The sequence below is a fragment of the Ipomoea nil genome, unplaced genomic scaffold, assembly GCF_001879475.1.
Source record: "Ipomoea nil cultivar Tokyo-kokei standard unplaced genomic scaffold, Asagao_1.1 scaffold0684, whole genome shotgun sequence".
Taxonomy (NCBI): Eukaryota; Viridiplantae; Streptophyta; class Magnoliopsida; order Solanales; family Convolvulaceae; genus Ipomoea; species Ipomoea nil.
In genome coordinates, this window is record NW_017617112.1 from 2,457,565 (window position 1) to 2,475,096 (window position 17,532).

A 17,532-nucleotide genomic window follows, 5' to 3' on the forward strand; every position below is an offset into this window, starting at 1 on the left:
AAATTCTCCTTGAGAAATTTGGATCTCAAGAGCATCCTAACATATATAAAAATTATTCAATAATAATTACTATTACTTTAGTAAATGACAACATATTTACTTACAATTTTTTCCGCCACCAATCTTGTTGATTCAGTGCGATAATTTCCTGACTTGTCAATTCTTGCTTTCTTCCACTTTTCGGCTCTACGTGGAGGACTTGGAGGACTCATTGTATACGTCGGATCTGCATCAGCCAACGCTTGTTTTTCTTTCAACTTCTCATCCATCATCATCTTCTCCAACCTTTTATAACCTCCTCGAGCTAAAAGATGTGGATGAATATTCTTAGCTTGTATGTCTTGATATTTTTTTTCTTTTTGCCTATATAAATACAAAATATTAATCAAACTCTTTACATGTCCCTCATAATAATGATAGAGTTTATGTTGGAAATATTGATAGAATAATAACGATACCTCATATGCTGAACTTGTATGCGACTTTACAAACTCATCCCATGTCTCTTGTTCAATGAAGTTGTATTTTATACATGGGCTCATACCTGCAAAACTACCGTATATATACTTGCTCACCAATTTCGCTTTAAAATCTTTCCACCGATCACCCACATATTTTAACCATTCTTTCCTCATATAAGTTGTGTCGGGAATATCATAAGTATTCTGCAAAACAAAATTATTTATTAGTTAGAAATGTAATTATAGAAACTTTATGAATAAATCAAAATCTTACAAAATTAAAAGTTACCAGGATTTGTTTCCAAATAGTACTCTTAATATTTTCTGGGACATTCGGCCATTCATCTATTGTGATAGGAGTATGTATTCGTCCCACTAATGCAACATAACTTTTAAATGCACTGCCTTCTGGCCCGTAGACAGGCTCCAATCCATCAAGCTCAATGTGGTGTTTCCCTTCAGTAGAACGCTGTAGAATGAGTTTTTGCATACGAGTGGCGCCCCTCGTCTTAGAAGTAGTATTACTACTTTGAGTAGTATGAGTATCTTGTGTAGTACCATCCTGTGTAGTACCATCACCATTTGTTGAATTCATACGCCTGTTTAGAAACAAAAATTATTAGAATATATAAAAGTACTACAATAAGAAAACTAAAAAACAAAATAAATAGGGGGCATTACATGTAATAATCAATTCTCCCATATCCCTTCATAATGATCATCTCGTGATGCATGTACTTCATCTATCTCATTATCAATAATAGTGGGAAATAAACTTGAAGAAAATGGTGGTATTTCCTCAATATCAAAACTAACATCTTCATTCTCATCTCTAGTAATTTGTCTCTTTCCATGAAGAACAATTGACCATTTTTTTATCACAAGGATCACTAATATAAAAGACTTGTTTTGCTTGGGATGCCATTATGAATTGCTCATTTTTGTGCCCTTCACGATTAAAATCAACAAGTGTAAATCCCAACTCATCAACTTTTACACCATGTTTATTATCTATCCATCTACATCGAAACACCGGCACCCTAAACAAAACATAATCAACTTCCCATATTTCTTCAATCACACAATAATATGACAACTCTGCAAACACAGGATTTGTATCTTTCGAACTACTGAAATGCATGGAATTTGCAACCAAAGTAACTCCATTGTTTTGCATAGTGCTCTTTTCATCTTGAGCTTTTGTATAAAAAGAAAACCCATTAATGTCATATCCATTATAGCATAGGACATCCAAACCAGGACCATGTGCTAACCATGAAACAGTTTCAGACATATTATTCTCTTCAATAACTTTATTTTTTAACCAACGAATAAAAGTTTGATTATGTTCGCCCACAATCCACATGTCTGTCCTTCTTGGATTTTTCTCTCTAATCAATGCCTTGTGTTCATCTAAATACGGCTCGACTTCACTTGTATTATGCAAGATGTACAAGTGTGCCTCCTCAACATCTTCACGAGGCATAGTCTTCACTTTGATTCCTCGAGTACCCTTCCCAGCAATTCTTCCTTCATGTCGATTAGTAGAAACACCAATAACCTCTACCCCTGCCAAATATTCTGTACAAAACTCAGTAACCTCCTCTGCAACATAGCTTTCAACTATAGATGCTTCCGGCCTATATCGGTTCCTAACATAACCTTTTAATACTTTCATGTACCGTTCAAATGGGTACATCCACCTCAAATAAGCTGGACCACAATGTTTGATCTCTCTCACCAAATGCACAAGCAAATGAACCATGATATCAAAAAATGAAGGTGGAAAGTGCATCTCTAGCTGACACAGTGTAACAATAATGTCATTTTGCAATTCATCTAATTTGTCTGGATCAACAACTTTCCCACATATTGCATTGAAAAAGAAACAAAGTCTTATGATGGTATATCTCAACTTTTTAGGCAATATGCCTCTAACAGCCACTGGCAATAGTTGTTGCATTAAGACATGACAATCATGAGACTTCAACCCCACCAACTTTAAATCTTGCATATTAACAAGTTTACTGATATTTGATGAATACCATTGTGGTACCTTTACTCCACGTAAACACTCACAAAAACTTATTTTCTCCTTTCTTGATAAAGTATGAGCAGCTGGAGGCAAATATGTTCTCTTATCCCCGCAACGTGGAGCTAATGTAGGTCGTATACACATTTCAACCAAATCCAATCTAGCATTGAGTCCATCTTTAGTCTTACCTTTAATGTCTAAAAGAGTTCCAACAAGACTATCACATACATTTTTCTCCACATGCATCACATCAATACTATGTCTCACATCTAGTGTCTTCCAATATGGAAGATCAAAAAATATAGATTTCTTTTTCCACGGACTCTTCTCATTTGTAGGTATCTCTTTTAACCTCTTACCTCTTTGAGATTGAAGCTTTTGAGTCTTACCAAAAGTAACATTGATGCATTCAACTCGTTCATAAACTTGATTCCCTGTTAATGGTTGTGGAGCATCTGTATAGTCTTGAACCCCATTGAATGCCTTTTTTAATTTTCTATAAGGGTAAAATTTATCAAGAAATCTCCGATGCCCCATGTATACAGTCTTTCTACCATGAACCAGTTGATGATAACAGGTATTATCTTCACATATGGGGCATGCCTTATGACCTTTGACACTATATCCAGACAAGTTACCATAAGCTGGAAAGTCATTGATTGTGCAAAAAAGCATTACATGCAACTTAAAAGTCTCCTTCCGGTATGCGTCAAACACTAACACACCTTCATCCCATAATTGCTTCAAGTCATCAATCAAAGGAGCCAAAAAAACATCTATATCATTACCTGGTTGTTTTGGCCCAGAAATCATCAAGCTTAATAATATGTATTTGCGTTTCATACACAACCACGGGGGTAGATTATAAATTATCAACATAACTGGCCACGAGCTATGCTTGCTACTTAGGTTCCCGTGAGGGTTAATACCATCAGTACAAAGTCCAAGTCTAAGATTTCTCGACTCGTGGCCAAATTCAGGAAATGCATTATCAAATGTTATCCATTGAGAAGAATCAGCCGGGTGTCGAAGCTTGCCATCGGAAATTCTTTCATCTGCATGCCATGATAAGTTCTTCGCATCGCTTGGATTTGCAAACATGCGCTTAAATCTTGGAAGAATTGGGAGATACCACAAAACTTTAGCTGGTGGACTTTTCAAACGTACTTTACCACTCTCTCTTGTTTTATAACGAGATGCCCCGCATATTGGACATGCATGCAAGTCTTTGTAATCATTCCTAAACAATATGCAATCGTTAGGGCAAGCATGTATTTTTTTGTATCCCATACCCATGGGACACAACATCTTTTTGGCATCATATGTACTCTTGGGAAGTTCATTACCATCTGGAAGCATATCATTGACTATTTTAAGTAAAGCAATAAAGCTCTTGTCGCTCCACCCATTCCCAGCTTTCAAGTTGAATAATTTTAATACAGCAGATAATCTGGTATATTTACTACACCCTGGCCATAAAGGTTGTTTTGAATCATTCAATAATTCATCCAACTCATTTGATCGATTGGTAAACTCTTCTCCAACATCGCGAAACATTTCATCCAACCGATCTTCAAACTCATCATCTTCATTGTCAACATACATGTTAGATGTTGTAGCCACATCGCTTTCACCGTGCCAAATCCATTGTGTATAATATGGATTAATCCCATTAACAATTAGATCATCATATATGTCTTCTTCACCTAACCTTTTTTGATTACAACATTTCGTACAAGGACAGGAGAACCTCTTATTACTATTCGGAAGGTTATTATTTGCAAACTGTAAAAAATTTCTAACTCCATCTTCATATTCCTGACTAAGTCGATTAGTTTTCATCCAACTTTTATCCATCACAAGCAAATCTAAAATAATAATAACCTAGTTAAACATTTGTTAACAACATTTTAACAAATTTATATAATTATAACTACTACAACAACTACACTATATTCATTTCGGCCAATTAGTATTACATTTTTCTCACAACATTTTAAGTTAAATTATTTGGTAAGTTATATACTTGAAAAAGGCAAATTATGGACCAAGATTCACCTAGCATGGTGGGCCTTGGTCCAAAACAACATCATTTTATATTAAGTATCAACTAGTGATATGTTTATATAAAACATGAATAAATCTAAAGCTCATTGGCTCTTCTATTTATTGATACAAATCTTTCATTACAGCTTCTAGACAAACAGTTTTCCTCACTGGTTTCTTATCTTCCTATTTCAGAGTTGCATTAATCGGTGGGATCATCAAAACCTGAGGTGACCAAATTGAGCTCTAAGCAACTTTCCGGAAAATGGAAATTAGACATCAAGATTTTCAATGCTTTAATGAACAGAAACTCGTTGTTAACATGGATTAATCATAAACTACTCAACACCTTTTGGCATTAATTATACACTAAGTTAATGAATTGATCACATAGTTAGAGCACCAAGCTTCAATGCCATGAACAGAGAGAGTAATATAAATAGGTCAGTAAAAGAATAACCACATCGAAATTACCTAATTAAACACATGAAAATTTAGGCCAACTCAAAAGAATCAATAAACCCAGTATATTAATTAACAAAAATCACGCATAGATGAATAATTTTAAGGTAAAATTTGTATACATATACAAAATCAAGAATCAAGCTAAGATTTGTTCACTTAAATTATGTATTATATTCATAATATTTGTTCTATATGTCTATAAACTAAACCTTATTCCTTAATGTTCATACACAATTATTCCTAAAATTTCAAGATATACACAATAATATATAAACAAAATTTCATAAAATTTCACATAACACACAACAATTCATAATTGACCCACTAACTTATAAAATTAAATATATATATATACACAATTATTCTTAAAATTTCGAAAATATACACAATAATAATATATAAAATTCAAAATTCAAAAAATATATATACATAACCATTTTTAATTTATAATATATATATATATATATATATATATATATATATATATATATATATATATATATATATATATATATATATACGTACGTACCTTGCAGAATGTCCGGCGACCCAGCGCGAGGAGAGGCGGCGAGCGGCGAGCGAGGACGACGTGCGGCAGTCGCGAGGGCGAGGACGACGTAGGGCGACGGCGAGGACGACGGCGAGGCAAGGCAGGCACTGTTGCGAGCGAGGCCGAGGACGACGTCGACGTGCGGCGAGCAAGGCCGAGGACGACGGCTTAGGCGGCGGTGGAGAGCATCGGTGGCGTAGGGCGTTCGGCGGCGGTGGGAGTTTGGAGCAGATGAGTGAGGAGTGTGAAATGTTGAGTGTGAAATTTGGGCACCGATCTGAAATGTTCTAGCTTCATTAGGGTGTATTATGAATTTTATACGGCATCGGTTATTTTACGTATCCGACGCCGTATAATTATATTTATTATTATTATTTTTTTTTAAATTTGAGTATACGGCGTCGGCGTTATACGTCGCCGACGCCTATACCATTTTAATATTTTTTTTTAATTATTGGAGATACGGCGTCGGAGATTAATTCTCCGACGCCGTATCTACTATTTATTTTTTATTTTTTTTTTAAAAATTCGAGTATACGGCGTCGGCGATATACGTCGCCGACGCCGTATACCATTTTAATTTTATTTTTTTAATTATTGGATACGGCGTCGGAGAATTAACTCCGACGCCGTATCTCCTATTTAGTATTTCTTTTTTTTTTTTTTTTAAATTTGAGTATACGGCGTCGGCGTTATACGTCGCCGACGCCGTATACCATTTTTTTTTTAATTATTAGAGATACGGCGTCGGAGATATACGTCGCCGACGCCGTATCTCAAATAATATATATATATATATATATATATATATATATATATATATATTATTTGAGATACGGCGTCGGCGACGTATAACGCCGACGTCGTATCTCGTATTTATTTTTTTATTTTATTTTTATTTATTTTTTATTTAATATACGGCATCGGCCATACCAAATAACCGACGTCATATGTATTTTTTTAAAAAAAAATAAAAAATAATTTTAAATATTTAACGTCGGATTTTCAAAAAACCGACGTTATAATGTAGACGTTAAATCCGTTTTCTGTAGTAGTGTTAGCAGTATTCTTCCACTCATCTAGCTTATTGAGTTTTGAAAATAAACCTGCTACCACAACAATTGCCAAAGGCAATCCTTTACATTTCTCAACAATTGGTCTCCCAATTGTCTCAAATTCGACACCATGACATTTGCATGCCTTTTTATGAAATAATTCCCAACTTTCACTTTGATCTAAAAACTGCATTTGATGGGAAAAGTAATTGTTAGAGCCAATACAAGAAGCCACCTCTGCAACGCGAGTAGTCAACAATACTCGACTCCCATTTTTATCATCTGGAAAGCAAGATTTAACATCATCCCATGACTCTATGCTCCATACGTCATCCATCACTACCAAGTACCTTTGACCCTTCAAACGTGGGTAGAGTTGTAATGCTAGGTCCCCATCACTGCTGTTATCTTTAGAACCGAGAAGATCTAAGAGCATTTGCCTCTTATTATGATATTGTGATACAACAACCCATATTTGCTTGTCAAAGTGGTAGACAATAGATGGATCTTCATAAACTCGTATAGCTAACATTGTCTTGCCGATTCCTTCCATATCTTGAATTGAGACAACTTCTCGTTGTTTAGATGGATGTTGTATTATCATCTTCCTTATAGTCTCGAACTCATTGTTTTTCCCGACCATTATATCCTCAGTGTGTGAAGCACGATTGGAGGAATCGGAACCATCCATCTTGACAAGTTCATCATCAAGTGTAGTCTCCTTTCCTTGCACAGCTATGGTGACATTCTTGTACTCCATCTTGACTTTCTCCAGCTCTTCTTTAATGGCATCAATGTCTTCTATTGCTTGTCGCAATACATGACTAAGTCTATGAGAATGCTGGGTTTTCTCTTCTTTTTTTTGGATGTATCCAGCATTTCCACCATCGGACAGAGGGACTAATCCTTTGTCTCATTTCCTTGTTAGCTTCTTCATAGAGATGTACCACATGGAGTTCAATGTCATCTTCTACCCTGAAAGCTACATCTCTGAGCTTTGTTTCCAACTCTTTAATTGCTTCAACACCATCCACTCTGCTCTCGTCAAACAGTTGTATGAGAAAACCAAGCTTTCCATGGAGAGATTGGATCAGCTTTTTTGTAAAAGGGATGAGTTTCATTTGTTGTAGGATTGAACGAGGGTGAGGTTGCAAGAACTCAAGCTCTAATGTTCTGATTCTAAAAAAATAAAAAGCTCTAATGTCCTGATAAGAGAATTTACAGCTACACAAGCCATTCTTTTCTCTCTCTATCTATCTCTATCTCTCCCTCTCTTGTTGGTCTAGCCGTGTAGGTGTGAAGATTAGCAGAAGCAAGATGAGTGGAATTGCAAGAATTGGGAACCACATGTCCGTTATGGGAGGGGCTATATGTGCACCGTTTTGATAATTGATGAGCAACATTTACACCACTCATAATTCATGGGTGACATTGATAATTGGTATATTATAGAGGGCCATTTTTTACAATTTTCCCTTTATTTTTTCATGAACTTGGGAACAAAAAGTGAGCTAACATTACTTTTGTGCCCTTGTAATTCATTCATACTTTTATTATCATTATTATTGTGTATGGATATATAGGTCTTTATACTCATTATTTTTTACAATTTCAAATCCAACCAAATAATGGAATCAATATTTCTAATAATTTATTTTCCATCAACCAAATAATGGAATCAATTTTTCTAGTAATTGCTTTTTCATGAAAATTTCAATTCAATTTTCCTTCAATTATTTTCGGAAACCAAAACGAGCCCCAAGGGTGAGCTAAGAAAAACTTTTTCTTCATTATGTCATTCTTGAGGAAAACTTTTTCCAATAAAAAATATTTTTCTGAATAAATATACATTTATACTAGAAAAATTGATATACTAAATTTGTATACTGAATATTTGTATTATTTGTATACTGGATCTTGTACATTATTTAGAAAAAATATTTCTCTTGTACATTATTTGTATACTGAATGTATATTATTTCATAATATACAAAATAATGTACTTTCAGTATTCAAAGTGTATATACTATCAAATAATGTACTTCATATACACAAATAATGCGCTTTTTATTTGTAGTTTACGTAACTGTGTGGACCTTGATCTACTAATAATGACTCCCCAGAAAATGTCATCATGGCCAGGAGTAGGTAGGCATGACCCAATCTATATTTACTTTTTTGTTTGCTTGGCGAAGTTCAATTTTATCAATTAAACATTTGAATTAGTGTTTTAAAATGGTAAGTTTCAGCTAGCCTAGCTCATTATAGCCAAGAGAATTCAAGTGCAATCATTATTACATAGAGCGAGGTCCACACAATTATGCAGATCATAAATAAATATTTCATAGTATATTTTTAATATATTTAAAATACATTATTTGTATACGTAAAATACATTTTTTGAAAGTATTTTATTTGAGTACTAAAAGTACATCATTTTATATATACTATCAAATAATGTACTTTAAATATATTAAAAATGTACATGATATTGATGGTCCACACAGCTATGTGGACCATGGTCCACAAATAATTTGTCATTCAAGTGTTATGTCAACCTGACCCTTGGCCTATATTAATTTTATTTCAATTACAATTTTTTTCCCTAATATTGTTTTCTATGATGTGCCTTATAATCATTGAGTGTTCATTAATTGAGTGGGGATCTATCGGTGAAGCGAGTCAAATTTAGAATAATACGAAGTAACTTGTTACTTATGATAGAAAGAAATTGTTGAATCTTAGCGCTCCACAAGCCATTCTTTTCTCTCTCTATCTCTAGCTTTGTTGGGTAGGTGTGAAGATTAGCAGAAGCAAGATGAGTGGAATTTGGTAATGTATTGTTATTCTACTATTTTAGCTATTTTTATTGGAGCTTTCACACACTCAAAGTGTGAAATTGAAATTATTTGCCGTGATTCGAATACAATTAGGAATTAAAAGCCTGCTCAAAAGGTTTCCTATCTATTACGGTCTCGTAACAGTGTTGAATAAGCAGATAAAGTGGGTCTAATTAGAAGATGGGCATTGACTACCATTTAGTTCTTTTAGTTTTGTTGGTGTGGAATAAGCGGATAAAGTGGCATGGGTCTAATTATAAATTAGAAGATGGATGGCAGCATTGTAGTGTTGAATAAGTCTAATTAGAAGATGGCAAGTGGGTCTAATAAATTAGAAGATGTCGGCATTGTGGCGTTGAATAAGTCTAATTAGAAGCAGCATTGGCTTTTAGTTTTGTAGGTGTTTAATAAGTCCATAAAGCAAATTTGTCGTATGAGGAAATAAATAGCAATAAATAATGGGAACCACTTCAAACTTTTTTAGAATATTTGTGCTATACAATTCAAATTTCTGCTAAACTAAAATTGTATATATACTAATACAAACATATTTCTCATTCAAATGTGAGACAAACTTCTATATATGATAGTTCCACTTTTTGCCAATGTCGAAAGTCATTAACTTGAGCACCTCAAGCCTGGTCAAATTGCTCAAAACATTAACTTGTCCAAGGTCACTTTGCCAGCCAGAAACTAAATTCCCTAAGATTACATACTGAGAAGTTGAATCCACTTCTCAAATATAGTACATCCGAGAAGTTAACTTATTTTCTAACGAGTGGCATATTTTCTAAAGGTGCCAAATCACTTTTCATTTCAGTTGAAAAAATATGTCAATTTTCGAACGATATTTGTGTACGCAGGTCGGGGGTGCACTCCCCTCATGCACAAAAGAGAAAAATCATTTATGCTATACAATTTAAACTGTTAAAAGGGATCAGAATTGTATACATACTAGTGCAAACCAACTTCGTATTCCAACAATGTAAGACAAAGGCTACTTTCAAACTTTCTCATTTCTATTTTTCAACTTAAATGGTTCTACTTTCACAATCAACTTCCCATTCAACCATTATCTGTATCCGTTTTAAATGTACAACATATCAATTTCTTAGTCTAAATTCAAAGAATTCAAATTCACTTTGACCTGACTCAAAATTGAAAGTGTACCACATATATATTTATATCACTAAATAACCACTTAAAATACTATTTTTGCTACAAATTTTAAACAAGATTTTCTTTTTTATGTTAACAATTTTTGCAATTTGTAAAGATTAGAGTTAGATAATGACAACATAATATGAGATGTAATTGTTTAATGTAAGTCGGAATCTAACTGCGAAAAACTATTGTAGTTTATTATGTGCCATATCTGTTGTCCAGCAAATGCAAATCCTTTTTAGTTATAATTAGTTGTAACTTGTAATTAAATGGGTGATTTTTTTTTTTTTTTTTTTTTTTTTTGCATTCAAAAAGAAAAAAAAAATGGGTGATTTTTTATGTTCCATATGTGTCAGTTGTCCATGTGAAAAGTTGTTAAAGCAATTAAACCCGCAGAGTTTTCATGTCTTGTACCCACCACTTTATCAACGTTATACCAATGGCACTGTGAGTTACTTAAATAAAAGGGAAAATTGTAATTTATGTCCTTCCATAATATGTTAATTATCAATGTCACCTCTAAATTATTAGTGGTGTAAATATTGTTCCTCAATTTTCAAAATGGTACATATAGTGTCCTCTCGTAGTGTAAATGTTGTCCCTCAATTTTTAAAATGATATATATATATATATATATATATATATATATATATATATATATATATTGTCCCTCCTGTACGGTACGGGAGTGGCAATATATGTACCGTTTTAAAAATTGAGGCGCAACATTTACACCATTAACAATTCAATGGTGACATTGATAATTGACATATTATGAAGGGCATAAATTATAATTTCCTAAATAAAATTATGTCAATACTACCTCAATAATATGATGAAACTTTGAGAGTGAAATGAAAAAACAATTGAGAAAGAGAAAGTGTGACACCCCAAAAATCCACATTCAATCCATGGATTAATTGAGTAATTAATCCTATTTTATTTGATGAATTAATTCTTAAAATTCTGATTTTTCATACTCAAGGACTAGTATTTGACTAGTCAACCTTAAAGTTGTGTTGTACTTTGAGCTTTGAGGGGAGTTCCCTTGTTCCTTACACTTTCTAAAAGTTAGTAAGGGTATTCTTGACTTTTCACCAAGAGTTAGTATTGTAACTTAACCTAGAAGACTTCTTCATTTCATTCCATACATTTCTTAGAAATTAGCTCTACCTTTTCTCGAGAAAAGAAGCGTAGCTTATTCTCCAAGCCAAGTTGACCCTTGTCAATATTCCAAGATTTGCTTCCAAGATTCAACCTTTCACCTATTTGGGCATCTAGGAGGGTAAGATCTAAGTTCTTCTTGTGTTTTTGGTTCCATCTTAGTTGTCTTTTTCTTAAAGGTAGGATCTTTATGATCTTTTGGTTTGATCTTGAAGTGGGTTTGGAAAGTAAGCCTTGTGGGGAGCTTGTTATGGTGTAAAGTGAAGTCTTTTAGTCTACAAGATGTAACCCATGCTCTACAAAACCTATTTTGCTTACCTATATGTGATTTCTTGGATTCTACTTGTTCTTTGCTATGAAATGTGAGGGTTTATGCATTTATCTTGTGATATTGCATATCTAGAACTTGTGTTTAGGGTTCCTTTTTGCCATTGCTTGGCATTTTCCATGGTTCAAGTCATTTTGTTGTGTTGGGTGAGATTTGGCATGTTTTGGACTTGAATTTGTGTTTGGAGAAGAAAATCCCCGAAGGGATTTGTTGTGGAACAGGAATGTTCCCACGGGCGGAACGGCAGGCGGGGCACCACCCGCCGGCCTACCCGCGGGTACAATGCCCTGTGGGAATGTGTTGGATCGGGATTTGTTCCACTCGTGTACCCGCGGGTGGACCCAGAGGTGTCTTGTGTGTTCCTCGGAACTATCTTGAGTTTCTCCGTTGTTAAGCATGCTAGTTTATTGTCTTAATGCTAGCGTGTGTGTGGTTTGTACCTTCCGTTTGGTTGATGATAACTTGTGTTATCCATCGTTGATGTTGTGTTGGGCTGTGACCCGTTCCTTGATTGAGTATGTTTCATACCTTCGTTGTGATCCGTTGTTTGACTCTTGTTGAGTTGTGGTGCGTGTGTGGCTTTACCTGGATTGCACGATTAGTGGTATGGGACACTAGTCACCAAGGTATTGCAGCGGTCCTCGTGGTGGCCGTGACGTGATTATGGAGTTGTGGCCTTTGTGTAAGGTTCACGTTTTTGGTGGATAACATGTGTTATCCGGACATGTATTGCCGTGAATTGGTGGTCTCGTTGGTGGTCGTTGGTGGGGGACGACGGTCCCGGGGGAATAAGGTTGGACTAAGAAGTACAGGGGTTCTGGAGGTAATGGTTGGAAGAAGATATAAGGTTGGGGGTAGCCATAAGGTTGGAACAGGGCATAAGGAAGGCATACCAACTCGTGATGGGTGATGTTGCGAGGGCATGTAAAGCCGGCGTTGTGTGTTCTTCTCTCGTGACGTGTGTAGTCACGGAGGCATGTGTTGCTTTGGCATGTGTTGCCGTTGGGTGAGTCTTTATCCTTCGCGTTGTGGTTAGCCTTTGTGGTTTGGGATGTGTTCCCGTGTTATCTTTGAGAGTGATGAGTCTTGTGTTGACTGTTGATCTTGGTTTTCGACTTATATATATATATATATATATATATATATATATATATATATATATATATATATATATATATATATATATATATATATATATATTCCGTTTCGAAAATGGTTTTACACTTTATATCTATCTATGTATGATATTTCACATGTATTGGTGGGTTACCAGCATTTATCGCTGACCGGGCGTCGTCCCAATGTTTATCTTTGTATCTTTTAGGTGATGTTTAGACGAGCGCGATGTCTAGTGCCTGGTAGCTTAGTACCCTCATCCTTGTTTTGTGGCATGTGCGCCAATGTAGTTTTAGACTGATGTTTTGGGATAGATGTATACACTTGCAGATTGTTTGTCGTAGCGTTTACCGTGTTTGTAGACGTGGCGTGACACCCCGTTCGGATTTCTTTTATCCAGTTTTCGTTTTATCTTCCGCTGTGCTAGTTTTGTTGTTTAATCTGCATGTGTTAAGGCTTTTATATAGGTCTTGTTTGGGGGTGTTACAGAAAGGGTGAGAAATCTTTAATGTGTCTCTACTTCAATGAATCCACGTCCTCGTTTCCAAATTATGCACATGCATTACAATTGAGAAACAATTGAGGGACTAAAATGGTGATTTTTCCATTAAAATATTATGTACATTCAGTTAACATATTATCTATTTCCAATTTATATACAAGTACATAACACCTGAAAGTAAATAATATATTAACTATAAGTACGTAATCTCAATATCGTTTTGCAATAGAATAACAATGTAAGATGGACTTTGGTCCTCCATGGTCTAATTTGCGTCAACCTGACCAAACTTTGCCTATATTAATGAAGCTATTAAACATCAAATTTATAAATTAATTATATTAGTAAGTTTGTTTTAGACACGTAAAGTAATATGTTATCAATTTTATGTGTATTTAGTTATAAATATTAGATTGAGAAGTCCAAGCTAATGAGTTGATCCACTACCGATACCTATGTTGAGGGCAAATTTTAGTGTGGACTGTGGTCTATGTAGCAGCGTGGAGCATGAATTATGTATCGTTTTAATTACATTTTAGTTTCATTTGACAATATTGCTATATTTTTTAGTTTCATTTTCCTTCCACACTAGTTTCATTATAACAATACTAAAAATCATTCTAATTCTACTATAGTTTCATTTGATAATACACATTATTGCTTGAGCTCTATGTTTTTGTTTCATTTTTCACACACACTAGTTTAATTATAGTAATGTTGAAGTATTATTTTAATTGCACTTCAGGTCATTTTACAATATATGCTATTGTATGACTCTGAATTTTACTTTCATTTTACAGGCACACTAATTTCATTATAGTAATACTAAAGTATCATTTTTATTTTATTTTTTGAAAACAAGTAACATTTTAATTATACTATAGTTTCATTTGATAATAATGTGCTCTATTTTTCAATTTCATTTTCTACACACACTAGTTTCATTATAGTAATACTAAAGTATTATTTTAATTCTACTATTGTTTCATTCGACGATCATAGTCCACACAACGATGTATAGACTGGTCCACTGTATAACAACTTATGTTGAGGTATAGAGAATTCACTATTAATATTGTTGATCCAAATATTTTTACAATACTTAAATCCATCTAGCAAACCTTAAAAATTGCAAAAACAGCCACAGCAACCATCTTTAATTGTTATTTTGGCTCTATGTGGGCCGATCATCATATTGCTATTAATTGGCAGCTTTATAGTCTTTCTTTGCTCTAGCTTTGCATCATCTACTCTGCATCTTCATAAAACTCTTCTTCACCGGGAGTCATCTTCAAGAGGGGGAAGCTGTCATGAATCAATGAAAACATATAAGGATATATATGGTGAAACTAAGGGTGTGCTTGGTTGATGGGTTTTGCCATAGGAATAAGTATGAAAGTGATTGTTATTGTTTGGTTAATAGGTTTTTAAAACACCACGGGTTTCGAATTTCCCATGAATTGTAAAACCCATACCCAAATAAAATAAGGGTTTCATTTCCTTATTCATTCTCAAGCACTACTATTAGTAACCATTCTCATTCCACCCTATTACCAAACATGTTAAATACTTTCACCAAAACCCATTACTATTACCAATTATTTGATACCCATTCCGATTTCGATTCTTGTGTGCGAACCAAACACACCCTAAATAAAGTTTGGAGAAAAATTAAAGGAGAGTAAAATAAAAAGCAATTGAGAAAGAGAAATGGAGAGAGACCTCTCTTGTGTCTTTCTCAATGACAACCATATTCTCATTTCCATAGATTTTTTTTTTTTTTTGAAACCAAAAGAACTTATATTTCATAATCAAGAAACATAGCATTTACAAGAAAAGATACGATTAGACAAAGAACCAGATTTCCAAGTTAATAAATTAGCAACCTGGTTCGCTGAACCATATTCTCATTTCCATAGTTCTAAACTTCTCATTGTTTAGATGGATGTTGTATTAGCATCTTCAATTCCTTAGTCTCGAACTCATTGTTTTCCCGATATGTTCTTAGTGTGTGAAGCATGATTGACTAATTGTTACTAATGATAAATATTGTAATACTTACAACTCAAATTGTGATACTTACAAAATGTAATTCTAATGTAAATATTGTAATATTTATATGTGAAGTATTACTTACGAGAGAAATTGTTATACATATTGTAGAAAGTTTAATACCAATTTGAATTAAAATTTAACCGTTACATATGATAGATATAGTATTACTTATATGTAAAATATAATTTTGATACTATTTAGGATAAAATTGATTGTTATTGATGGTAAATATTGTAATACTTATAACTAAAATTCTAAAATTGTGATACTTACAAAGTCTGCCTTCACTGAGCATCTCACTCGGTTGTCTACAACTCGGCCCATATCACATATAAGGATCCGTGAGATGATTTCACACCAGTTTTTGCCCGGCATCATTAATTAAAAAGAAAGTTAATTACCCAATTAGAAAATGTGATGTAAGGACGAGAAGATTGTAAGAGAAAATTTTGGAGGGATGGATAGCTTACTCTGGTTATAAATATTAGATGAAGAAGAGCAAGCTAATGCAGCTACTTTGAAGTTAAAGAGAATTCATCACTATTAATATTGTTGATGAGATAGATCAAAATATTTTTACAATTCTTAAATTCATCTAGCAAGTAGCAAGCCTTAAATCCAACAGATTATATTGTTCATTCCAAGAAGCAGATACAAGACAGTAATATAGTAATCTATACCCTATTCAAATTTGCAGCTGAAGAATCTGTGAACCAGAAACCATTTCAAACACCAAAAACAGGCACAACTAACAACCATCTGCTCTTCCCACACCCTTCTTTTATTGCAATTAATTAGCAGCTTTAGAGTCTTTCTTTGCTATAGCTTTGCATCATCTTCAAGAGAGCAGGCTGTCATGAATCAATGAAAACAAATTAGGATGTGAAGAAACTAAATGCAGTTGGAATCGGAGAAAAATTAAAGGACAGTGAAATAAAAAGCAATTGAGAAAAAGAAATGGAGAGACCTTTATTAGTCTTCCTCAATGACAACCATATTCTGGTTTCCATAGTCATGCTGTTCAGCCTGAATTTGCTTGGCTGACATCACTATAGAAGGAAGACACAACGCTAATTGGATTAAGTTCAATGTTGGAATTTCTGCAAAGCTATTCGGGATCTCTCTCAATCCTGAGCATCTTCTAAGGAATAGGCTCTCAAGTTTTGGAAAGTTATCAGCACCTAACTTCCCAATGATCGAGATTACCATACATAAGTTTCAAACAAATTAAGTGGCAGAATTTCACATTCTCTGGTACTTCCCACTTTCCGCCAAAGTAAAAATACCATAACTCGAGCACCTCAAGCCTTGGTAACTTGCTCAAAACATTAATTGCCTTCCAATCAGATTTCAGAGAACTAAACTTCAGCTTCCTAATGTTTTTCAAGAGAAGAATATTGTTAATGATATGAGCCATCATATTCGGAATTTCACGGGCCGACTCATCCAAAAAAGATAAACTCTTGAGCTGCTGTAAACAGACAATGTTAATGCAATCATTGGGGTTGCCTATAACAATACCTACCTTCTTTAGGTATGGAACTTTTGTTAAGGACTCTTGGTCACATTGACTAGCCTGCAAACGAGAAATGACCTGCAAGTTTTGATGAACGGATTTGGGTAAAGCATACACACCAAATGTTTGAATATATTGTAGTTGTGGACACTTCAAATGGTTCAAGTCTGTATATTCACACGCACTATATGATTGAAGATTCCAAGTGTTGGAGAATAATGACTTATGACGATGA

General features: G+C 34.2%; 2 protein-coding genes across 2 annotated transcripts in view; both read right to left on the reverse strand.

Annotated features, from left to right (window-relative positions):
* The window catches only part of LOC109175190 (disease resistance protein RPP13-like), a 175,606-nt gene that overhangs the window by 74,194 nt on the left and 83,880 nt on the right, over window positions 1–17,532 (reverse strand). The window lies entirely within an intron of this gene.
* Window positions 1–17,532, reverse strand: part of LOC109175153 (disease resistance protein RPP13-like) — a 32,701-nt gene that overhangs the window by 13,312 nt on the left and 1,857 nt on the right. Inside the window, exon 2 of the mRNA XM_019324406.1 lies at window positions 6,664–7,052. Coding sequence (XP_019179951.1) covers window positions 6,664–7,052 — 389 coding nt within the window. The remainder of the gene's footprint in view (window positions 1–6,663; window positions 7,053–17,532) is intronic.